At 37.1% G+C, this 27,130-nt stretch overlaps 1 protein-coding gene across 23 annotated transcripts in view; it reads left to right on the top strand.

Annotated features, from left to right (window-relative positions):
- The window catches only part of Ptprd (protein tyrosine phosphatase, receptor type, D), a 2,326,896-nt gene that overhangs the window by 2,152,898 nt on the left and 146,868 nt on the right, over nucleotides 1-27,130 (top strand). For 10 of the 23 annotated variants that reach the window (NM_001427220.1, XM_087549039.1, XM_087549022.1 and 7 more), the window contains 6 exon segments: nucleotides 6,193-6,326; nucleotides 10,362-10,506; nucleotides 12,509-12,814; nucleotides 13,670-13,863; nucleotides 17,284-17,310; nucleotides 21,286-21,403. In NM_001427220.1, coding sequence (NP_001414149.1) covers nucleotides 6,193-6,326; nucleotides 10,362-10,506; nucleotides 12,509-12,814; nucleotides 13,670-13,863; nucleotides 17,284-17,310; nucleotides 21,286-21,403 — 924 coding nt within the window. 23 annotated transcript variants of the gene reach the window in all.

The following is a 27,130-nucleotide window of genomic DNA, read 5'->3' as shown; positions in this document are numbered from 1 at the left end:
GTTTGTGAATTCAACATTTTTCCATCACTGACACCTGAAAGGTTTTTTTTTTAATGTAGAAAATACATTAATATCTTTTGAACAAATTTTGAACAAGAAAAAAAAAGAAAGAAATATTTGTATGTTGGGCCTGGCTGGGCACTCATTCTACAAAGTATCAATCTACTGATGCTTAGCTAGGGTTGGTGTCTCTCTTCGGGTAGATATGTTGGTCCAAAGCCCCGATAGACTATTCCTATTCATCTAGGTGTGCACTTCTTATCTGAGGCACTTAGATCTCTACTGCATGTTTAGAAATGTGCTTTAACCTATCCTCAAAACCACTTCAAAATGAGTCTGTAAATGAAAAGGAAGAAAACCTTCTTGCCTATTACATGTCAAGACTTTCCATTAAGTCATCTAGCTAACACTTGTATTGTCCAAAGGTTACAAAAGGAAAGGAAGCTGTCCCCTCTGGGATATCGATGTTCCTATTCAATTTATTATTTAGCAGTAAGAGCTTTTTACAGAACCAAACAGAATTAGATCAGTTGAAGATGTGTCACTAAACAAGAATGAAACCTTGAGACCAAATGGCAATACAGGAAGGATAAATTAAAAGCAAAAGCCAAACAGTGTAAGTAAGCAAAAGTTAATTATGTTGCTAAGATGGTTTCAGTCAGTGTCAACTTGCTAGCCTTAGGCAGGAAACAAATCCTAACTCTAGTGACTAGTCCAGAGCCCCTTTGGAATTGTCTCTCTTTCTACTTCTTGGAATCGGAACTGGGTTCCAATTTTGGCTTGAGTCACATGTTAGCACAGTCTTCTTTATTCCACAGAGTGGTGGAAATGGGGAAAGAAATAAACATTATAGAAGAATTAGTGACTACCACGTATTCATTTGCATGTTACAGCAAGCAACCCTTTGATCGATTGTCTGGATAGTGGAACCCAGTGACAAGTGTCCTCCCTGCCTTATAGCTCTTTACTGTCACTGTAGCATGACCCAGGCTTTTGACTTCTCCCTGTCAGATAATGCATTTGCCGTTTGCCGGTCACCATATGCTTTTATTTCCTTCTGAGCCCCTTGCTTTGCCCCTTGATCTTTTATGTCCCGTTGTCTTTGTCTTTCTGTCTGAATGATTATGTGAGGTCATTCACTGGGCAGGTGCTGGGGAAGAGTGATAACCTGTTCAGGAAGCAGTTCCCAGAGGCACCAAATTAATGAGAATCTCATGGTACAGACTTTGAGGTAGTGGGATGAGAGGAGAGGGGCAGACGAGGACTATTTGTGGCCCCGAGCCTTAGTGCAAACATGAGTGAGGCACTTTTTCACAGCACGCACAGTTACTGAGGCTGATGGCTATGGCTCCTAGAAATAGACTTTAAATACCTTTAAGAAAAGCAGTAAGGTTTCCTTATTCTGTAATCATGTTACAGATAGATACTTGTTGTAAAAGAAAAACAATACATTCTGTACCTACAAAGACTTCTCCAGTGAAAATTATATCTATAGCATTATTTCTATATTTTTATCATATATCATCTATGAATCATGTTATTTCATTTGTGTTTCAGAATGTGCATTCTCAAGAAACCAGAAAAAATACTTTCGAAGTTCCTTTCTGCCTCCCGTGGCCTAACTTATTCTTGTTATATTATTGCTCTTGTTCTTGGTTTTTATAAAATACACTTCATTTCTCATGTGAATCTTGGAAAATATAGAAAGATTCAGTCACAACATACATAAACACTCCCTTATATTAGGGCTAATGGATAAATTATTGAGCAATTAACAAAACAAGCATGGACACCAAAAATCAGAAAACACAGTGGCAGAAGCAGCCTGCTAGATGTGCCAGTGAGGCCTGGTGTACCTCAGTCTTATGGATCATTCCTCGCGCATAGCTAACATGGACAGGTTTTAGTAAGGAAGCTTGGATTATGAAACATTATTAAGTAAAGTATTTTAAGCTAAATAAGGTTTGATTATTTATAATATCTCATGTGTGTTTCTTTCAAATAATCAGGTAGACTGAGTGACTGCCATGAGAATCATAACTGACTTCTGTTACCATAATTTCATGATGACTACATCTTGTAATCTTAGTAATTTGCAGTAGTTTAGGACTAAACTACTAGGGATGATAACTCTGCTTACATTCAGTCAAATAATTACACTCTAATGCTTTAAAACTTAATGTCTCTTCATTGTTATTCATTGTCTCTGTGTGTATGATCATGTATATGTGCGTGCATGTCTGTATGTGTTCCAAAATATATACGTGAAACTTGATCAATTTGTATAATGTTACATCTATTTATAGGATTTTAGGGTTGACCATCTGGTATTAGGTAATCAGTTGGTATTAATCTAATTAATTAAACTTAATCTAATGCTTTAAATAGGTATACGCACCTATTTATATATAATAGAGCTCTGTTTTATTTTTTCCTAACTCTTTTCTAAGATCTAAATATTTAAGATAAAATTTTGAGGGTTTATTATTGCCTGTACAATCTATTAATGGTCAAGGTAGAATTTTATAGGCATAATTAGTGTCTTAAGTTAAGGTTTTATGAGAAGAGACACCACGACCACAGCCATTCCTATAATAGAAAGCATTTAATTAGGTCTGGCTTGCAGTTCAGAGATTTGGTCCATTGTCATCACAGAGGAAGGCATGGCAGCATGCAGTCAGACATGGGACTGGAGAAGGAGATTGGTCCATTGTCATCATAGAGGGAGGCATGGCAGCATGCAGTCAGACATGGGACTGGAGAAGGAGATTGAAGGTTGGCAGACATCAGGAAGAGAGAGAGCCACTGGGCCAGCATAAGATTCCAAAACCTCAGAGCTCAGGCACAGTGATAAACTTTCTCTAACAAAAACATACCTACTCTCACAACGCCACATGTCGTAATCCTTTTACATACGTTATTCCCTATGAGCCTATGGGGAAGATTTTCACTCAAACCAACAAAATTGGACTTCAGGGGGAATCACTATCCCTGAACTCAAGCAGTATTACAGAGCAATAGTGATAAAAACTGCATGGTATTGGTACAGAGACAGACAGATAGACCAATGGAATAGAATTGAAGACCCAGAAATGAACCCACACACCTATGGTCACTTGATTTTTGACAAAGGAGCCAAAACCATCCAATGGAAAAAAGATAGCATTTTCAGCAAATGGTGCTGGTTCAACTGGAGAGCAACATGTAGAAGAATGCAGATCGATCCATGCTTATCACCCTGTACAAAGCTTAAGTCCAAGTGGATCAAGGACCTCCACATCAAACCAGACACACTCAAACTAATAGAAGAAAAACTAGGGAAACATCTGGAACACATGGGCACTGGAAAAAATTTCCTGAACAAAACACCAATGGCTTATGCTCTAAGATCAAGAATCGACAAATGGGATCTCATAAAACTGCAAAGCTTCTGTAAGGCAAAGGACACTGTGGTTAGGACAAAACGGCAACCAACAGATTGGGAAAAGATCTTTACCAATCCTACAACAGATAGAGGCCTTATATCCAAAATATACAAAGAACTCAAGAAGTTAGACCGCAGGGAAACAAATAACCCTATTAAAAAATGGGGTTCAGAGCTAAACAAAGAATTCACAGCTGAGGAATGCCGAATGGCTGAGAAACACCTAAAGAAATGTTCAACATCTTTAGTCATAAGGGAAATGCAAATCAAAACAACCCTGAGATTTCACCTCACACCAGTGCGATTGGCTAAGATCAAAAACTCAGGTGACAGCAGATGCTGGCGAGGATGTGGAGAAAGAGGAATACTCCTCCATTGTTGGTGGGATTGCAGACTGGTAAAACCATTCTGGAAATCAGTCTGGAGGTTCCTCAGAAAATTGGACATTGAACTGCCTGAGGATCCAGCTATACCTCTCTTGGGCATATACCCAAAAGATGCCTCAACATATAAAAGAGACACGTGCTCCACTATGTTTATCGCAGCCTTATTTATAATAGCCAGAAAATGGAAAGAACCCAGATGCCCTTCAACAGAGGAATGGATACAGAAAATGTGGTACATCTACACAATGGAATATTACTCAGCTATCAAAAACAACGAGTTTATGAAATTTGTAGGCAAATGGTTGGAACTGGAAAATATCATCCTGAGTGAGCTAACCCAATCACAGAAAGACATACATGGTATGCACTCATTGATAAGTGGCTATTAGCCCAAATGCTTGAATTACCCTAGATCCCTAGAACAAAGGAAACTCAAGACGGATGATCAAAATGTGAATGCTTCACTCCTTCTTTAAATGAGGAAAAAGAATACCCTTGGCAGGGAAGGGAGAGGCAAAGATTAAAACAGAGACTGAAGGAACACCCATTCAGAGCCTGCCCCACATGTGGCCCATACATATACAGCCACCCAACTAGACAAGATGGATGAAGCAAAGAAGTGCAGACCGACAGGAGCCGGATGTAGATCGCTCCTGAGAGACACAGCCAGAATACAGCAAATACAGAGGCGAATGCCAGCAGCAAACCACTGAACTGAGAATAGGTCCTCTATTGAAGGAATCAGAGAAAGAACTGGAAGAGCTTGAAGGGGCTCGAGACCCCAAAAGTACAACAATGCCAAGCAACCAGAGCTTCTAGGGACTAAGCCACTACCTAAAGACTATACATGGACTGACCCTGGACTCTGATCCCATATGTAGCAATAAATATCCTAGTAAGAGCACCAGTGGAAGGGGAAGCCCTGGGTCCTGCTAAGACTGAACCCCCAGTGAACTAGTCTATGGGGGGAGGGCGGCAATGGTGGGAGGGTTGGGAGGGGAACACCCATAAGGAAGGGGAGGGGGGAGGGGGATGTTTGCCCGGAAACCGGGAAAGGGAATAACACTCGAAATGTATATAAGAAATACTCAAGTTAATAAAAAAAAAAAAACAAAATTGGAAATAATACTGAATGTTACATGAAGTCATAGAGACCTTTTTTACTCAATTGTAATATTCACAACTATGTAATTAGCACTTTTATGTTTCAGGCTCTCTTAAGCACATGTAAAAATGTTTCTTTTTATAGGTTTTGATATTATAATACAATTGCAACATTTGCCTCTTCCCTATCCTCCCAGCAAATCTCCACATACTTCCCACTTTTTCAAATTCAAAGTGTCCCTTTCTTTGTTGTTATGTGTTGGTCTGAGTGAGTGTGTGTGTGTGTGTGTGGTGTGTGGTGTGTGTGTGTGTGTGCATGTGTGTGTTCCTGAATATGTATATGAAACCTGATATCTGTGTAATGCTCCAGATTGTATAATGTATTAATCTATGTGAATGATTTCAAGGTTGACCATTTGGTATTAGTTAATCAATTTGTATCTCTTCCCTGGGGAAGACCATTTTTCCTGTTTTCAGCATTCCTTACTTACTTGCTTGTAGTTCTTTGACTAGGACTGAGGCCTCCTGAGCTTTGCCCCTTTCACCTTTGCATGGTTACGGATATCATGCTTTTCCAGGTCACACTTAGGCAGCTATGTTAGTGAGACTTCATGGGGATAGCTTCTGACATTTTTAGGAGACAAAATTCCCATACCAAACTCTCTGTTCCTCTGTTTTTTTAAAATCTTTCTGTCCCTTTCCCACAATGACCCATGATCATTAGGTGAAGGAGTTGTGCTGTAGATGTATTAGTTGGGACTGTGTTCCACAACTCTGCATTTTGATCAAGTCTATGTTTTTGTAATGGTTTCCATCTGATGGCAAGCGAAGTTTCCTTAATGAGGGGGGAGAACTATACTTATTTGTAGGTAGACAAATAAGTATGTAAAATGTAATAGGGACTATATGTGTATTTTATATGAATTATATATTACAATATTATTGGAAATCCACAATTTTACTGTCTTTACAGCTGAATTCTGAAATGTAGACATAATGGTCTTGTTAACTACTTTATACTGTGCGCAACTTCATATTGTGTGCATATTAAACTACTCAAGGACGGAGACAGTATTCATCACATGACTTTTATCCTTTTGAGAAGTATAAATGAACTGTCTTCAAGGAGGCCCTTATATCTCAAATGTCTCTTCTCATAGAACCCTAACTGGCAGTATTCATGCCTTGCTTTTCATTAAGTGTACATGTACTTAGCCAGAAGAGTCCCTGAATACTGGCCATGATGGTGAGCTCAGTCCTTTGCCTCCTTGTTTTTAGTACCAGGACAGCCATTAAACTTCAAAGCAGAACCTGAATCTGAAACAAGTATTTTGCTGTCTTGGACACCGCCACGGTCAGATACCATTGCCAGCTATGAACTGGTCTACAGAGATGGGGATCAAGGAGAAGAGGTAAGACTTATAAATCCTTTCTTTGTGGAAAAGATTTTACATGAAAAGAGGAACTTAACCAAAAATCTCCAATGGTTATTTTGAGCCTTCGAGATTGGATGTCATATTACCTTTTGTTCCAACTAAAATGCTTTTTTTTTGCTGGTTATTTTATTTATTTACATTGCAAATGTTTTCCTACTTCCCGGTTTTCCCTCCACAACCCCTCTATCCCATACCCCCTCTCCTTTGCTTCTATGAGGGTGCTCCCCTACTCACTCACCTACTCTGTCTCATGTAAAATGCTTTTTGGATCAGTTTTTCCAAGCTCCATACTGTAAAAGTATCAGGTCATAGGAAAACAGAAAATCCACAAGGTAGAGCGATACCTTCAATTCTCTTCTGTAATTCCTCATAGTATTTATTTAGGCCATTATGCAAACATATGAATATTACTATGCTGGAAGTAAAATAATAGATTGCTAAATGTATAGAAATAAAACTCAAACTCCTGCACATTTACTATTAACAAGCACAGCTTTAAGAGTTCTACTAATAAGTTATCTAATTCTCATGAGAGCCTCTTGGTTTACATACTATTTTTTTCACCCATTTCATGCGGAAGAAAAGAGATGAACAAGAAAAATTACATAAAACTTCCAAAGTTTCACATTAATGATTGGCAGAGATGATGTTTGAATTGAGACAGGTAGGACCCAGTGTCTGTCCTCATCCTTAAGCTTGACTTTCATTTGGATTTTTTAGAAGGAGGTCAGTTTCCTAATGGTACAGTAGGATATATTGAGCAATCATATAAGAAACACTGGGATAATAATAATAATAATAATAATAATAATAATAATAATAATAATGCCATATTAAAAACTCAATCCATGTAACTCATTTTGTTATATTTCTTGTTTTCTCTAAAGAAAAAGTCATCTAAAACTTTGTTTTCCTCCAAGTTTTAAACAACCTCACAAAATTAATAAGTACTATAAACTCAAATATGGTACCTTGTTTTGTATTCTATAATAAATTACTTCATTGTTATTAACTTCTGTTTTATTACATATCCTGAAACTTATTCTGAAGAATAAGCCTTACTGTTTGCTTCTTTTCCACGATGGACTCACACTATCTAGTTCTAGCTGCCCTGAAACTATGTAAACCAGGCTGACCTTGAACTCACAGAGATCTGCCTGCCTCTGCCTCCCAAATGCCAGAATTAAAGGTATGTGCCATCACACCCGGCTTATGCATCACTTTTAAACTAAATGGATTTTTGAATTAGTAATGTATTTATCTGTAATATGTTGCCTCAATAAAGGTTATGACCAAATGCAACTTGGAGAAGAACAGACATATTTGATTTAGGTGCCCTAAATACAGTCAGTCACAGAGATGTGTCTGAGCTTTCTCATACAGCCCAGGACTATGTCATAACCTCAATGTGATGGGCCCTCCTCAGTAATCTTTAATTGAAAAAAGTGTCCCATACACTAGCCTACAGGCCAATGTGATGAAGGTATTTTCTTAATTATGGTTTCCTCCTCCTAGATGACCCCAGGTTATATCAAGTGCAAAAAAAGAAAACAAAACAAAACAAACAAACAAACAAAAAAACCAAAAAAACAGCTAAACAGCACAATTGACCCTTGTCAACTTACCACACAGATAAATCACTATTAAACCACACTATCCTTCCTTTCCTTTCTATCCTTGAGTTCACATTAATGTTACAAAGTAAAACATAGTATAACTATAAAAGTCCCACAGCTCTAAACCACAGCCAGGCAGGGTGTGGTTGGCTGCAATGGGTTGGGCCCTCTTACATCAATAATCAATCAAGGAAATGTCCCAAAGGCTTGTCTACAAGCCAGTGTGATGGGACACTTACTCAGTTTCAGATTCTTCTTCCCAGATAACCCTTGCTTGTTTCTAGTTGAACATCATCATCATCATCATCAACAACAACAACAACAACAACAACAAAGACACAAAAAATAAACCACACAGGTAACAAAACCAATATTAATTAAAGCTCCCAGGGACTGAACCACTAACCAAAGAGTACACATGGAGGGACCCATGGTTTCAGCTGGATATGTAGCAGAGGATGGCCTTATCTGGCATCATTGGAAGGGGAGGCCCTTGGTTCCGTGGAGGCTTGATGACATAGGGTAGGGGAAAGCTAGGACACTGAGGCAGAAGTGGGTGGATGGGGTGGGGGCCCTCATAGAGACAGTGGGAGGGGGAGGGGAGGGCATAGAAGGTTTGTGTAGGGGAAACTAGGGAGGGGATAACATTTGAAGTGTAAATAAATAAAATAACCAGTAAAAAAGTGAAAAAAGACAACTAATTATGTTTACTCATGATACAAATTAAAATCTTATGCTATTGTTTTTCTGAGGTGTATACAGTAAGTCAGTATTAAATTATTATATTTCTTCACCAATATCAAGTAAAAATTCTTTCCCCTTCCTTCCTTCCTTCCTCCCTCCCTCCGTCCCTCACTCCCTCCCTCCCTCCCTCCCTCCCTCCCTCCCTCCCTCCCTCCCTTCCTTCCACATGAATTGAGGTGTATATAACAATCATTTGGAGCTTATGGTGGGCAGTAGTTCTCCGTGTACTACTATGCTTTACAATTGTTTAGGTGACAGGATCCTGTTTTCCTATTTGGGGAATCTAAAGTTTCTACGCATCCTTATATTTAATAGCCAAAGCACTCTAGAAATGTTTTCTACACATTTATATTTGAATTAACTTTGAATCCATTTGTGTGACTAGCAAGCACTAGTTGGTTAGAAAAGAAGGCTTAAGATTGCTTATGCCTCCGTTCAATTACATATTTGTTTGTATTTTTATCTTTTATTGGATATTTTATTTATTTCCATTTCAGATGTTATCCCCGTTCCCTGTTTCCCCCCTTGAAACTCCCTATACCTTCCTCCTTCCTTCTGTTTCTGTGACAGTGCTCCCTCACCCACCCACCCACATTTGTTTGTATTTTAATGGTTTTCTCTGGGTGACACTCTACCTGATATTGATTATTCATAGACAGACATGCTTTTACTCAAATGCAAAGGCAGATTTGAAACACAGCTTTGATAAACAAGTATCTTATTTTAAAAGTCCCCTATAATGTTAACAGGTATAGAGAAGGATTGTCTTTTAGCTATAGGCTCTTGAGCCACAAAAATGGTCTCAACTATTCTAAAGAAACCCACAGTAATTGTCTTAGTTCTTAGAAATCATTCAGCTTTCTTCAATGACACCAACAATTTCAGATCTTTTTCCTTTTTTTTTTTTTTTGCTTGTTCTTTTTGCATGTTCGTTTGTTTTTAAAATTGGTTGGCCTCAAACTCAGTACTGAAATGACCTTAAACTCCTGATTCTTCTCCCTCCACTGCCCCTGTGGTGGTATTGCTAGATTGGATCACCACATTTAGTTTTGTTTTTTCTGTTTGTTTTGTTTGTGTAGTTTTTGCTTTTGTTTGTTTTGATTTATGGTAGGAAATCCAAACCAGGACCTTCTACAGCATTATGCATGCTGACCTATGTCCGTAGTCATTCACATCTCTTTTATAACATCTTGTGAAATGTTGCCAGTTCTGGGCATATGTTTGCCCTGCATTTGGATTGTAGAGTCCTGGAAGAAACGTGGGTATGTAATTAAATGGAATTTTGTATGCTCAGTCTCCTGCATTATCAAGATTGGTGAATGTCCTTTGCCTTTGAGGTCATAGCACCTCTTCAGGGCAGCATGCATCCTGGCTTAATCCTCTCCTTGCTTCTTATTTCATAGTGCTGGGTAATTGTCAGCATTGGAAAGAACAACATTGGTATCTCTGTTTCGGCCACCTTCTATAGAAAAATACTTTTCAACTTTGGCTTCTTCATGGTACAATTTCCAATGTAGTCCTGGATATTGTTTCTTTTTGATATCTGCTGATGGCAGTGTCGTTAAGAGAGAAGTCTAATGTTGTAAACATTTATTAGGCCATATGTGCACCAACTCTCAGGAAAATGACTGACTCCTTTGTTTACTTGCAGCAGCGAATCACCATTGAGCCAGGCACATCTTATAGGCTTCAAGGGCTGAAACCAAACAGCCTGTACTACTTCCGCCTGTCTGCACGCTCTCCTCAAGGCCTGGGTGCTTCTACAGCTGAAATATCAGCTAGAACCATGCAATCAAGTAGGTGTCTCTCTTTGCTTCCTTGTTGCCCGTTTCTCTCTAGGAAATGTTTCTGACAATTGTTTTAATGTTTTGTTTTGTTTTGAACTGAAGAACAAACGTGCTAACGGGCTGAGTCTCAGCAGCTAGCTCTGTGGCAAATAATATTATCCTCCGGATACACGACACAGATAGGACCTGTGTCGTTTCCAAACATGGTGTAAATAACAGACCCTCCATTCTACTTCCTAAATACAAAATTTCAGAGAAGCTAATTGACCTCCATAACTAGGAAGTGGGTGCAATGGTTAGGTCTTTCCTCTTCCAGTAAATGATGTGGCTACATGGCAAAATTCAGGTGGAAAACACTGCAGAGAAATCAGGTCAGAGCACATCAGAGTATGAAGTGGCCAAAATGCAAAATGATTTCCTTTTAAAAACAAACAATTGTCATATATTTGTTTCTACTTGGGATTAATGCTCAGAGCACTTGACTGGTTTCTTAAAACTCTGTGAGTGTCCATGTAGGCATTGGGAATATTCACAGAAAATCTCATTTAGATAATTCCGAGGACAATGAAATAATCAAGGCACTTCTGTGCCCTGAATGTTATTTTGCTTCCTTAACTTCATTCTCTTTTGAGCTTGCATGCCTCGGCATAGCCACGGTTGTTATAATGGGGCTGCACCATGCCCTGAACGTATTGTTTTCTATAAATATTATCTAAAAGACCGCTTTTGATGGAAAGTGTGATGGTTTATAATACTGCCATTCGCTCTGTAATAAGTATTGATATTAACCATCCACTCTTACAATACAACTGTTGTCTGGGATTTTCTTGTGTGTAGTACTTTAGCTGTACTTCCTGACATGGTGATGTACTGGGGGTAATTTGTTGGGAAATAATTGCTCAGAAGATGGTCGTCTTATGTTAGAAAGGACAGTAAAAGTGTGTGGTTTCGCTCTTATGTAAATTTACTTGAGATAAATTACTGTATACAAAAAAAGAAACTGAATGTAAACCATATAAATTTCTGAATAATATAAGTCATGATTCTTTGGGGGATTAACTAGGTATTTTTAATTGCTGTGTTATTGACCTTTTGTAAGGGATAGCTGATTAATGCCAGTTTTACCAAAATTTGCTGGTGGGATCTAATTCTTTACTAGCAATGGTGTCACAAGAAGAGTTATAATAAAAAAGCTGAAAGCTGACATAGGGTAAGTACAGTCAGAACCAACAAGCCTGACCTTGCCCTCGGTAGGTAAATCTCAGCCTGCGCATTCTCATTCTTTAATGATTCTGCATGCTCATTCCTTTTGGGCTACAATCAATAGTAGATTAACAATTTTAGTTAAAACTGGTCAGGCTGACTTAGATTTTTTTAGATAGAGTAAGCCCTTCTGTGTTTGCTGGGTTTTTCTGTTTTCTTTTGTTTTTGTTTTTTGTTTTTATTTATTATTTTTTTTTCATTGACTTCAGTAGAAGGGCTTCTGTCAGTTATGGTTTCCTTGTTCACTTAAACAACCTTCCACGAATGAGTGCTGTATATGAATTTTCTTTATTCTAGAATGTGGAAAGGAACACATAGAATGAATATGGAAATGCCATTTCTGGAATCTCAGGTTTACAAAGATAGAATTATTTGAGATGTGGGGTGCTAAATAGTCAGTTTAGTGGTGATGGGAGATACCAAGGAGTTGGTTTAGAAGAAGAATTTAAATTGCAGGTAGGTGGTTTTATTTGAGGCTCTATTATCACATGGTTTCATTTCCATGCATCTCCCCCATTCATTATTTAACAGTTATTTTGACCATTGACTCATTTTTTGTTTACTCACGTTACTAAGCCAAGGTTCATAAATTTATGTTAAAATCTTTAAGTTTCAAAGTATTATTTTTGTTTCTTCTACCCTTGTTGTTCGTTTATTTATTTTTGCCTTTTCTTTTGTTTTATCATTTTTTTTCCAACCACTCCTGTCCTTTCACTCAAATCCTCCTTTAACTCACTACCAAAATAAGAGCCATCAGCTCCTCCTCAAGATATTAGTTGCACCAGCCCAAGTTCCACTAGTATTTTGGTAAGTTGGCAACCCCCGCCAGTGGAAAAGCAGAATGGCATCATCACTGAATACTCACTCAAGTATGCCGCAGTGGATGGGGAAGACTACAGGCCGCATGAGATTTTGGGAATCCCTTCGGATACTACCAAATACCTTTTGGAACAGCTGGAAAAATGGACTGAATACCGGATCACTGTGACTGCCCACACAGATGTCGGCCCTGGCCCTGAGAGCTTGTCCGTGTTGATTCGAACCGATGAAGATGGTATGTTGCCTCCGCTCCGTCAGGTCGCACCTTCTGACACAGTCTGGGTCTGCTTTTGATAGGCTAACAGTTATTTTTTTTAAAAAAAAAAATCTTTTTTTCTGCTCATCATTTTTGATCCAACATTTCTATTATGTAAATGTTTTTGCAAAAGACCTGTCTTTCCTACATCCTGAGCTTTTTTTTTTTCATTTTTCTTTTTCGATTTCAATACAACAATTTTCTACCTTTTAAAGGGACACTCTGCTCTTATGGTCCTATGATCCAGATTTTCTCTGTACCTCCAACTAATGTCTCCTGTGTTTTTCTTGGCATTTTTATTGAATTCTCTTTCATTGTGGAATTAACTTTCAAAACTGACACCTTCTTACTGTCTTTTCTCTTGTGATTTTTGTATGGAACGGCCTCTTGATATGAGAAAAAAAAAGAGAAGAATCCATATAGTCAAGAATCTTTTTATTCTGCTATTAAAACAAAAAAAAACTTTAAAAAAAACCCACACAACTGTCAACAAATCTGTTTTTGTTATTATTTCAGTGCAATACTTCTTTGTGCTTTAATGCTTTGGACCTCAAAGCATCTTCCTTGGCTTTTGTACATTTTTTTTACATGTTTTTCTATTTCTCTGATACTCTTTTTTTTTTCTTCTTCTTCCATTTTGGTTTTTGCATCGGTCATGGTTTTTGATCTTTTCTTAAAACGTAGAGCAGATTGGTTGAGCATTTTCCTTAGTTGAAGATGTGTGAGTTCTTCAATGAAGCATAGTGGGTCTACCCATTTTTAAGTAAAGAAAGCACTTTCGCTGCACCGGTGGCGAGTGCCTATAATTGTCTTTTACCCATGATGTTGTTGCAGTTCCAAGTGGTCCTCCTCGCAAAGTCGAGGTGGAGGCTGTCAACGCCACAGCTGTTAAAGTCTCGTGGCGCTCACCTGTGCCCAATAAGCAGCATGGCCAGATAAGAGGATATCAGGTGCACTACGTGAAAATGGAAAATGGCGAGCCCAAGGGCCAGCCCATGCTGAAGGATGTCATGCTGGCTGATGCACAGGTGAGCCTGTTCTGTTGGCTAACACTGCTTCTAGTCTGTGCCCGGAATTTACTCTTTGGCGCTTTAAAAACAATTCTACACAAAGTTTTAGACTTAAAAAACCCATTGCTATGTATTACCTTTTAGATTAAAAGTAACATCAACTCAAACTGAAATAAGATGCTTTTAATTTTAATTAAAAGTCATTTTAAGAAAACAGATATTATGCACTTTATGCCTGGGTCTAAATTGACATTCCTCACTTCAAAGAATAATGATGAGCCTACACTTGGGTGGATAGAATCTACCTTCTCCTGTGTTTAAATTACTTGGACCAAGGTTGATCTAATTTCTTAATGTCTGACATTTTTACTAGAGATCAGATATTTTTATCCAAGGGAAGGAACTCAGTATTTTATTTTATTCTGCCTTTCATCCAGCCATGTATTTTATGGGAATAATTGTTTTCTGTCCCAGAAGGTGAAGATAATGACTTCAATGATAAAAATTATATTAAGGTTTCCAAGAGAATAAATATGATCTCCTATCCTGAACCAAGTTAAGAGAATTACTAGTGAGCTGGGGAAAGGCCCAGTCAGTAAAATGTTTCCAAAGAGAACCTGAGTTTATTCCTCAAAATCCACACCTGAAACAGCCAAGTATGGTGCATACAGTTGTTGTAATCCTAGAGTTGAAGAGTGGAAATGGGTTGATGTTCTGGCCAGCCAATTAAGCCTACTTGACAAGTTAAAGGCTACTCAGAAACCTATGTCAAAATAAGCTACACAGTGCCTAATAACAATACCAAGGTGGTCCACAGGCCTTCACAATCACACAGGTGTGCATACAACCTCACTTATATATGTACGCATACAACCCTATACACAGTATTGCATACACAGCCTGTGCAAACGAAGGAGTTATTAATAATGAGTAGTTGTGTGTTTGAGCTGTTCTGTTGACCTTGAGGAAGTGGCTTACAACCATGGTGTCCCTGCCTGGTTTTGTAATCAGTGATTTAAAACAACGCATATTACATTTTTTCATTTTACCTGTAGGTTGTAGGTATTTAAAAGTAATGCCCCCAAATGAACATGTACTTGTACCTCAAGTTTTTTCTGGGAGGAGGAGGAAAGCTCCAGATTCTAACTGCACTGTTGGAAATGTCTCATAACCCAGGGCCTGTCTTTCCACTGCTCTTCTGACAGTGATGGTATATTGTGGTTATAGGAAATGTAGATATTTAATACTTTGCTTATGGACATAGTGGCTGATCAGGAAAGATGGTGAAGTTTGTGAAAATTTAAAATTTGAAATAAAAATGTTTTTTATATGAGCATGAAAAGATCAGGAACCCAGTTGAAAACTTCTGTACAAGTTTGCCCAGTTTTATCTTCTTTTATCTCTGAAATATGAAGCACTGTGTACCCCTACAGTGCTAATGAAAGCATTTACCCTAAAAAGTCCTTATGTTGTCAACTCACAAAAGTGTTTATGTTTGCTTCTATTTTGAATCATCCTCACTAAAAGCCTGAAGGGATCTAAATTTGTGGCACATTCCTTTGGCTCAAGCCTCTTACTAGCTTGCAGCGATTTCTGCAAACATAGCTGATGTAATGCATCATATGCCTCCGACATGAGGAAGGGTTTTCAACAACTCTTTTCATTGTTAAAATATGTAGGTCTTCTTTCAGTTAATATTTTGAGAAAAAATGTTGATTTCATTTTAAGGTAAATCGAGAAAATTAATCTTTACTCAGTTAATCATTAATATTTACTAGATATATACAAAACAAAGGGAGACACAAGTCTTAAAATGAGCAAATATAATGAGTACATATTCTCATCAGAATAAAAACAATGGAACTGTCTAAAGGAATTTTAGGAATTTTTAATAGTTTGCAGATATTTTGCAAACATCACTTAAAATTATATATATATCAACTATATTTCAAATTTTAATGCATTTTAGTTCTTTTACTGTTTAGTGACGTCTACTTTTTGGGAAGTTCTCACAGTTTCTGTTCTCAGAAACTTTACATTCTGACTATTACCAGGGCTCTAGTGAGCTTTGGAATGTGGGTTAAATCTATCAATTTAATCAATATTAATTGTTAACATTTAACTCAATGATACTGATTATATTGTAATTAACATGTGATATATTTTATCTAAAATAAAATGTACTTTTAAAAACTAAAGAAAATAGGTAGTAGGTAGAATGAAGAACAGAGGCAGATTTAGGGCTTCTTTTAACTTCTTGCATAGAGTTGCCTGCAAGCACAGATTTTAATAAATATCAAATAATGCTGTATGTATATCTGTATATGTATACACACACAATTTTAAACCTAATTATTTCAGTTCATAGAACTACTGAATCAATTCCCAGTGAGTCTCTGAGTCTCGCGATGGCAGGACACAGCTGTCAGCACATCCAACTTTGACTCAGACTCATACCCACTTTTATGTTGGGTGTCTCACGGTCCCCAAAAGCCTTCATTCAAACTTCCAGAAAACTCCATTGTCAGTGGAATAAAATGGATACATAGTAAAAAAAATTTTATAGAAACAGATTAAAAAGAGGCCATTAATGGTTCACAAGGATAATTATAAACTCCATAAAGGAGATTTTAAAGCTAAATCAATTTCAAATAATGGAGGATCATCAAAAGTCTATATTTTATAATTTTTATCTATATTGCACTGCTCTTAGAGTACACTATTTCTATTATAAGATGATAACAAAGTAATTGTTGCTATTTTAAAATCTCTAATTTGGGGAACAAAAGCATCATCATACTTTGATCGGCTTCTTTAGATTTCAGCTACCTTATATTATAAAACTACACCTCTGCCTTTATTGTTATTATGGCTGATAAATTTATATGTTCTTCTTCTATTTTGACATCTGTTTATTAATTGTTTTTTCTAATTTTTCTCCTCTCCATTTCATTTGTTTTTCTCAACACTTCTTTGAAATTTAAGTACCTCTCATAAGTCTTCAGTGAAACTTATGATTTCACTATTTTTAAAAAGGTAGTAATTTAAGTAGTTAAATTACTTAACTATTTAAAATACTTAAATTAATTATATAACCTATGAAAGAAATCAACATTGCTGACATAAGTACTTTGAGCAAAGCAACATTAGGTGTTTTTCTTGTGCTTTACTTACTTTTCTAATAAGCCATGTAGTTAGTTGATAGATGTGTTAGTTTGAGCAGAAGCAATAGCACATATTTACCATAACCCCCTTAGAGGTGAGAATGTCTACATCCATAATGCATCTATTCTTGGAATGTTAGTGTATATGTTGCTTTAAAGACTGTATTTTCCTATTTTAAATTAAAGGAGGCTAACATCATTTTTATAAGGGTACAAGTTTCTCTTCATTTCTTTTTATTTTGTCCCCTTCCCCAACTTTCTTAACCTCAATCAGTGGGAATTTGATGATGCTACTGAACATGTGAGTAAATTTTTCCTGTTTGCCGAACAATCAGACCTTATATGCTTGTGTTTCTCCAACATCAGTCTTTCACTTACTCAACATGATTTGATATCACACTTGCTTGGATATCACATTTGCATGGACTAATGGACTGTTTTTAATTGATGTTAACGATGTCTGTACTTTTCATTTTGTTTCTGGTCTTGTGAAATGAGCATGGTGCTACTGGTTGTGTAAAAACGGTCATGAGCTTATAGCATGTTTTTTGGTTTCTGCTACTAACTCTGGCTTGTGACACAGTTAAAGGAAGCATGCTTTAAATGCAGTAGTCCCATATGGGTCATATCAGGTGTCTGATGAAGGTTACTAATATTTTCTACACCAGGGTTGTATAGTCACTATATCATATACTACAGATATGACACTAATTTACTCCATCTCTACCTGGCTAAATTGTCCCATATAGAAAAAAATGAATAGAAATATGTAATGTACATCAAGGAACACAGAGTATCACAGAGGTAGGGTCTTCTTTAATATACATGAGTTGCTTTAGGTACATGTAAGGGTTATGATAGACATATACCATCTAAGTATAGAAAACAGGAAGAAGACTAGAAATATATACATACAAGTCTGAAGCAGTTATAAATTGTAGCCCCAAATGTTCTAAATGAAGGTGTAATGCCGTGGAAATCATTGGCAATGCTCTTATGTTTATAATTCCAGAAATAACTGTTCAGGATCATAATATACTCGAGACCTGAAACAATGCCCTGTAGTTGCATAGGTGACAGTATTTATTTATATTTGGGCTAAAACAGATGTGTTCCCTGTTTATAGTGGTACACAGCAGGTGCAGCCGTGGAGACGAGTTGAACTGACCTCTCGTCATGTGACAATGAACCTTCTAATCAGACACAAATAAAAGCTTCTCATAATAAAATTACTGTGAAATGGAGCAAAGAGGTAAACTATGACAGCTAAAGTGTCAGGAGAGGACTAATGAGTCCTTCACTATTTTGTCTTGGAGAGATATTGAAACATATTAAAAAGAAAAATCAAATAAAGGTTACAAAGAGCATTTTCCTTTCTTAGACTGAATAGAATTAGCATTAATTAATCTCTTGGTATTCATTATTACACTATATGCAAAGCATATAGAGATGAATGTGCTGTAAACATTGACCCTGAAAAACTTGTGGTCTCTCAGGTCTAATGGCCATAATGCCAATCAAAGTGTTTTAAATGCCACAGAATGCCATGAGACCTAATGTATAAATATTTATTGCCAAAGCATAAGACACGTTTTAGAGTTCTTGGGAAATATGAAGAGTGTATCAGGTATCATAAAATTTAGTACAGAACAATATTTTATGTGACTAAGACCCACAGTTAGAAACACATTTATGATATGATCCTGTATATATATATAATTATATATAATATATGTGTGTGTGTGTATCTGTGTTTGCAAGAAATAAAAGTTTTATAAAACCGTATTTATCTTAAAATATGTAACGAACTCAACATTTTATACTCAAGTCCATTACATTTTTCACTTTATTTAAAACTGCTCATGGTTTATTAGATTGATTTCATTATAGCCAGAATTGGACACTACTTCATTGAAAAAGCATCAATTTAATGGGTAAATTGGAAAATGAAAAGACAAAAAATTATGAAGAACAAGTAAATAGATATTTTTCTAATTTCCTCATGAAGTGAACAAAATCCAACAAAATTTTAGGCAGCAGAAATAAAAAGGTTCAGATTGATCAATATTTAAACCAAAACTTGACAGATGCTTGCTGATGAAGACCTTAATGAGGGAAAGTGGTGGAAGGTTGAAGAGGTGTTATCAGTCATTAAACCATGAAATTGATCAGAGAGAGTCCACGCTGGGGATGACTTATTAGCTTTTCTGGTTGAACTTAGGATTATATATGACAGGGAGACACCAAACAGATTCTATATTACATAACTTAGAACAGGGGGCCAAGTCGGGACTATACACTAGTTTGGGATATAGTGAGAAATAATTATTTTCAGTTCCAAAATAAATGCAGTTATTTTTCTAAGTCTAGAAGGAAATTAGGCTGATGCCACTGGGACAAAACCTTAGGAACAGAGACTATTAGGAGGCAAGAATGCAAAGTGGGTCAGGAGGTGATGAGAGGAAGAAGGGATTCAGACTTGGAAGTGGTCACCCTGACTTACAGAGGAGCCCAATAACACCATACAAATGCAGTCCAATTAAAGTCAGAAAATGTAACATATTTGTGTTATGGTCAACTATGACTCTAGTAGTGTATAGTACTTGAACAGTTTTAGTGTATATTACATACTATAACAACTGGAAAAAAGAAAGACACAAGGATGAAATAGTATCTCTAATATTATGAATGAAAAACTTATAATAGAATCTAAGTTGTCACATACTTGATAAGAGAACTTCTTTGTACCAAGATTGTCTGCTATCTAGCAGTAATTATGGGAGACCTCGTCAATAGGTCAGCATCTACACCATCATTATTTCTGAATATCCAGTTTTTCTACCATAGTGTATAATACGGCTTACCAGGTCTGGGTGTCCTCTGTGAAAGCTTTCAAGGTCCTGAAGATAAAATATATTTTTCTGAAAATGTCCATCTATGTGCCTGAATAAAGTCTTCAAGCACTCAACAGGATGATATTTGAAATGTTTCAATTTCCACAATGATGATATTCTTTCTTTTTTGAGAAAGTAGCTTGTCAAAGCTGTCATATTTGGCATCAGCCTCAGCAGTTATGTTCCATGGTACCTGTAAATTGCTTTGCTAGGAAAATTCCTACTGTATTTCTTAAGGCCTTGTCCACTTACTCCTCACTCACTCATGTTGCCTTTAACTTGGGAAGATAATGATATTGAATACTTTCTTAAATGGATTCATAATCAACTTGAAAATATAGCTATGCAAAAGAGTGAAGTAGTTTGTTAATTGCTCTGTATATGTTTTGTCTGTATGGAATGTGTATGGATCTAAAAACAAATAAGACAAACAAACAAACAAGCACAAACATCAAAACAACTTGCTAGCCAGAGCTCCAGCTGAAGAATTATGCAACGTCCAATTTAGAGAAACAGTTAAATGGCAGTCTTAAAGCTATAATAGTTCTGGACCCTTATTGAAAGAAAACTAAGAATTTTCAGATAGTTTTCCAAATTATCAGAAATAATTAATTAAGTGCACATTACTGATCTCATAAACTCAAGTCTCATTCTTAATTGCATGAGCTGCTCACTAAATATCCAAAATATTCTCTTCGTTGTTTGACAGCTTTTCTTGTCAGGCTATATAATTAACCAGTTGTCATTTTCTGATGTCTTCAAAATGCTTTTCGGCCCCAGGGGATATCTACATTCAACAGGTCAACCATTTATTTAGTAGCAACTTCCTGGGGGCAGAAATACGGTGCTGATATCTGCCCTGTCACCAGTCTAGCTACATTTCAGGCCACCACTTTGGGAAAATGCTGCTACAAAATAACAGCTAGGGTATCAGATGGCTGTGATATACCAGAGGCAGATGCAAGATTTTTCCTGATAAAACTTACTTATCTTTCACCAATTTGGGATTCTAATATTCTAACTTTATGTTGGGAAATATGAATGTAAGTGGATAAGCACCCCTAGATTACCAAATTATTAATTTTTTATATTAAACATTTAAGGAAGTTTAAATTCAAGTATGTCAAGGAAGTCTGGTTCCAGATTTCACTCTTAACTGTTACTTCTGAAAGCTGCTTCTGAGGATGCTCGAATACACAACTTCACTATTAACATCAAGACCCATCTCTGTCCGAAGCATGAGCTGAAGGCATGGAATTGAGTGCTTAGCATGGCTTCAGGGCATGTCCAGGCGCGCACGGAATGAACATCCGCCACCTTATTTTTCTCCAGGTTTTCTCTGGCATGCTTTTAATCATTGTTTTTGGCTTGTGTCATTTCAGGACATGATCATCTCTGGGCTACAGCCTGAAACTTCATACTCCCTCACCGTCACAGCTTACACCACCAAGGGAGATGGTGCTCGAAGCAAGCCCAAGCTAGTGTCCACCACTGGGGCAGGTAATGTCTTCTATGCACATTTATACCTTCAGCCCTATGTCAGACGTTCAAGTAGTATGGATGTAATCTATGTTTGTTTTTTCATTATGATACACTGAGGGAAAAGAGACTGTACTCAACCATGAAGCTAAGAGGGGAAAAGATTGAAATTTATACTGCCTAAATAATCCAAGTATTTATTCAATGAGTTATTTTTGAGCATCTACTATATGTCCACTACCACTTACAGTACTAGGTACATAGTAACACCAAAAAAAGAATTTCTTTTCATTAATTTTATTTTCTGATCTTCAATGTGCAAAGATTAAAAAAAGGATGTAGGCATATGGACTCTGGGGAGCCTTTAAAACATAGGAAGATGATTTAGAGGGAGGCTCTTTTTCTTGATATAAGGGGGTTTTGTTTGTTTATTTGTTTGTTTTGTATTATTTCTTTGTTTCCTTTGAGATGGGATCTTCTTAATCACTAACCCTTCCTGCCTTGCCGATGCCATTGTTCCTGGCAGAGCAGGTTATTAAACTGAACATTATAGGAGCTAGACTCCTGAGGGTCAAGGGAAGAGGCATCTAAGCGGAGAAGTCACATGGTGATTCTGCACCATCCCCACAAGGACTCTGACTTTGTTTCTTTTTCTGTTGCTGTAATGAAAGAGTGACAAATGTAATTATAGAAGGAAAGGACTGGTTTTGGCATAAACTTCAGACCACACTCTGTCATTTCAGCGAGGTCAAGGCAGCGGGATTGGAAACAGCTGATCGTATTGCGTCCCCAGTCAGTAAACAGAGCACTAAATGCTTGTGTACAACTTCCTCCTCTTACTCAGCCTGGGACTCAAGTCCAGGCAGTGTTGCTGCCTGCATTTAGGCTGTGCTTTTTTTCCTGATCAAGATCATCACCCAGAGGTCCACCTTCCATGTGATTCTAGATTCTGTCCAGTTAGCAGTTAACATTGACCGTCGCAAGTCTCTAGGGCAGTTGCCACTTGATAGGGATTATGGCTTACAGCTTTATATTTTCTCACTTCCCTGTATCCTTTTCTGTGAGGCTTTAAAAGAAGGTAGTTACACAAATGATGGAAAACAAAAAATAGTATAAAGAATATCAAAAGGCTAAATAATTTCAGATTAATCCTAGAAACATGGGTAGCTTCTTTGGTGCCTGTTAGACTTGTTTTGCTTGGTCATATTAGAGAAAGCCAGCAGGAAGAACTGGCATCATAAACTGATAAATTAAGGGATAATTACAGAGGGCGTCTCCTCCAATCCTGTCCCAGCACAATTTCTCATGGAATGTTTCTGCTGTGATTTTGACTTACTCCTCCTCAGTTGCTTCTTGCACAACTTTGTAGGAATCCCTCTCTTTGTAAAGACAGAAAGCAGAGAACAGCTGGGATGTTGAGCGCCCTCCTGGGTGCCACCTCACTGCCAAATTTGTCTAAATGTCACACGATTTGCCTCACTTGCGTCCTGCCACCTGGGTTTGCCTCAAGTGGCAGGAATACAGATGGCAGAACTGTCAGGATGAAGATGTTTGGTTTTTTTATTCTTCCGTTTTCTTTCCATACCTCCCCCCCCCCCTCTCTCTCTCTCTCTCTGATTTTAAAAATACCATCGTATCACCCTGTTATGCCATACTAGAAAGCAGACATTCAGTGAGGGTGTGGTAGCATGACATATGACTGTGATTAAAGAAGCAATCAGCATTGAACATAGATTGGTGATCAAATGCCTGGTATGGAATCCCAAGTTGAACAAAATAGGTTTGTTTTACTTGTACCGACATACTTTTGTATCGCTAATGCCTTATGTGAACTATCAGATTCTTACTGCTCGTGAGATGAGACTTAGGAACGAGACATAAAAGCAGAGTGTGTATAGAAGAGCAGCCCAAATCCTTACAAAAGGAATGACTCCTTTTTTTTTTGTAAAAACACTTTTTATCACCGCACAAAATTTTTAGAATGATGGGTCTTGTTCATGATGTTCTATTATGTTGATATTTTCTCTCACAATTTCTAATCTTTCTTAACTGAGAGAGGCTTGGTTAATGAAATGAAAATACAATGCAGATGCTTGAGTCATATTTGTTTTCCTTACAGAGACCATCTAATGCTCCTAGGTTGCTTGCCTACATTGTAATAAAAAAGCATCCCTTCACCCTGGTTCATTTCTCTGTAATTCGTGAATATATTAATTCATTTTGAATATAATCGAAAAATACTTCTTCTCTTTCTGAGTCTGTGATGAGCATCTAATAACAGTTGTAAAGATATATAGCTGTAGCTTCTGTGAATAATCTGGGGATCCCCTTGAAATTTTATATTAATGGTAAAAAACCTTGTCTATACGTTTATTTACTGTACATCATTTCTAGAATCAATAAGCAATCAGTCCTTCAAAAACAAGCAGTGTCCCTAACTTAAGCAATCTATGTAAGACTTAAATATAACACAAGAACTCTTACCATAAGATAGGGATATGAAGGAGCCAGCTTTTCTATGTTTGAATGATAAAGATGTGTCTAGCTTCTTTGTTAATATTCTCACTTTTCAGTATCTTAACTGCCATACTGCCTAAGGCTTTGAGATTTAAGACAACCAAAAACTTTATTACTTTATGGGCTGGAGAAACCTCGCTCTTTCAGAGTCCACAACCCCCTGTAACTCCAGCCCCACAGCATCCTACCCCTTGTCTAGCCACTGTGGGCACCTGCACTCATGTGCACATCCTCCTACACAGATAATTGCATATAAATGTAATTTTAAATAAAATAAAAATTTACAGGTTCATTGCTTTGACAGTCCTCATGTATTGTTGCGTGGATTTCAGTACTCTGAGGACCAGCTGTGTGTAAAGGTGATCAAATGACAGTGATTGGAGAACTTGGAAATAATAGGCTAAGGGCAGCCAGCTATGCTCACCGCTACTCGCCAGTATTTAAATGGAGGCTGTGTTTGAAACATTTGAAACTGGGCTTCAAAGAGATTGATCTTATAAAGAATTTTGAGCTAACCACATGTACTAATCATTGTGCCATCCTAAAAGATTTTAGAGTGAAAAGTCTAATAAGGGAAAAGAATGGAAAGTGCAAGAGGAGGCCCTAACATGCCACAGAGGTCCTTAAGGTCCGAGAGAAGGCATGGATTGACACGACACAAAGGTGCAAAGAGAGACAGTGTTAGCCTGTTGACTGTGCAGCTTGGCCTCCTTCTCTGCTGTTTACTAAGATGCTGTTAGCCCTCACCTCAGCCCTCCTCTGAGAATGTGAGACTCTTCTAACACTGTGAAAGCTCTCAAGCATCGGTGCTATACAAAGTAGAAGACCTACTCTGATACTGGCCTTCATATGTGGTCCCCACTGTCACCTATGAATGTCACCCAGAATCTACATAGAGTACCATCTGGTCCACCTCTTTATCTTTTTCAGTAGCTGGGCATAAATTTATAAACATTATTACCCTATGAACTTTCATTCTGTTCTGATCCCTGTATGACTTGGTAAAAGGTGTTGTGCAGTGCAAACAAATTGTTAATATTTCCTATTAATAATGCTTCTTGGTGTCCCAAATGAAGCAGTGCTATTATCATCATATGAACTTTTGGAAAATAATTTTTACCATATATGGAGTGATACTATTTTTCCTTTACTTTTTATTCCTATCATACTCTCAGTAAAATACAGCAATCCTTTGAAGCCATCATTCCCAACTTCTTTAAACTCTGAACGTTGTTTTTCTTAGGCATTATTAAGACTTCATAATATGGCCAGCTTGTCCAAGATGGCAGTGTGAGTTCTTCCTCAGACTTCAACATTCACTTTTTCAGCCAGTGCTTCATGTGGTAATTTGTAGTGTTTGCTATAACTGCCTCGGAGTTCTTATGCTTAGTTGCATTTCTACCTTTCAAACAAATAACTATTTTGGGCAAACATGAAATGCTTTGAGAATAGTAGTGGAAGAAAGTAGGTTAGAAGTGATGCTAGAGCTTGTGGTACATTATTCCATCCCATGGTCTCTAGTCCAAGAGTGTTAGACCCTAGAAAAACGGAGACTATTACAACAGTGAAAAAGTGTCTGCATATTCCTGCCCAAGCTTTGGCTCCTACTGGAGAGCAATTGTCTGTTTTCACAAAATTAGCATTATTGTTTATAATTTTCTGGTGCACTGTATATTTGCTAATTTGAGTCCTAACAGTATTTTAAAGTGAATCATTCCTTGGCTAATAATAAAATCATGTATGACTAGCAAGTTTAAATGTGTCTTCATCAAAAGAATGTAAAAGTGTTTTCACTTATTTTCACCTTTCCTATTGAAACAAGAGGGATAAAATTTTAGAAAATGCTAAAAAATATATTTAAGAGAACTGAAACTTCCTGGAGCATGTAAGATTAAGAACTATATTCCCACATCATAGTTTCAAGTAGGTATTGTTTATTAAGAGATGTGTTCTCTGAGGCACCCATTATAACCTGAACTTTTTCTTAGCTGAGACTTACATTTTAATGAAAAAAATGTGTAAACTCCATATATATATATATATATATGAAGTGATGTGTCTGGTCCTACCAATGTCTAGCATAAAGTCTTTCTTTTTTTTCTTTCTTTTTTCTTTTTTTCAGAGCTGGGGACTGAACCCAGGGCCTTGCGCTTGCTAGGCAAGCGCTCTACCACTGAGCTAAATCCCCAACCCCCAAGTCTTTCTTTTTTAAACTAAAATAGTCTGCATTCTGAAAGTGAAAATGTTAGCGTACATTTCTCTGAGAGCGTGTTCAATGTGAAGATGTAAGAGTACAGTTCCTTGAGAACCACTGAATTTACAGTAGTCAGAGCTCTGGCCCAACACATGCATACTTAGATCATTTCCACATATTAGATGTGAGTTACATACGTGTACTCTGAATCTGCTAAAGATGTGAATGAACGCTATTACTCCAGGGGTTAAGGAGCATACCCTTGAGCAGTGCTTATATATAATTGGGCCTCAACTTACTGGTATATAAAATGAATGTGTGAACCAGGTATCTTGCAAGATTCTTGTATTGCCTCATCATCTGTCTACACTTTTCTTACAGTTTGGGTAAAAACCCCTATGATGCTCCTTTTAATCTCCTGTATTCCAGGAATGTGAGCCTTCTCTTCTCCCTATTTGTTTCCTTTTTCTGCCTATAGATAGAGCTTACTGTTGTTTATGCTCCCCTACCTTTTCCACTCTTCCTTAGAGTTGTCGTTTATCCACTCCAGAAATAGTTGCTTTCTCCATTAACAATACCAGATGTAATAAGATCTGAATGAATACAGTGTACATCTCTATACATCTAATCTAACTTGAAGTGTGTCCTCAGAAGAGAGTAGCTCCTAGTCACAAACAGTTCATCACTGTGATGATTGATAATTTTGATTAATATTAGTGAAAATCTTTTATATGTACCTCTTCATTTAATAACTCACAATAATAATATGAAGAACATCGTAAGGGTAACTTGTGTATAGAAAAGGGAAGTTACAAAAATGTACAAATGGATGCATAGTTGTGGGTGTAGGCTATGGTTCTCTGGGTCTGACCTACAGCTTTCTTATTTGTTGTGCACCTTAACCTGGGAGAGGGTTTTAGTTCCATGGACCTCTTTTTCATTGCAGAAAATGGAGGTCATAGTAACAACCTAGCACATGCAGAGAGGAGGGAGTGTTTAAATCTAACGATGTACAATATTCTTCTTATATTATTAGT

Source organism: Rattus norvegicus, chromosome 5, assembly GCF_021556685.1.
Source record: "Rattus norvegicus strain SHRSP/BbbUtx chromosome 5, alternate assembly SHRSP_T2T, whole genome shotgun sequence".
Classification (NCBI taxonomy): Eukaryota; Metazoa; Chordata; class Mammalia; order Rodentia; family Muridae; genus Rattus; species Rattus norvegicus.
The sequence above is the reverse complement of the archived record's forward strand: the minus strand, read 5'-3'. Positions and strand labels throughout refer to the sequence as shown.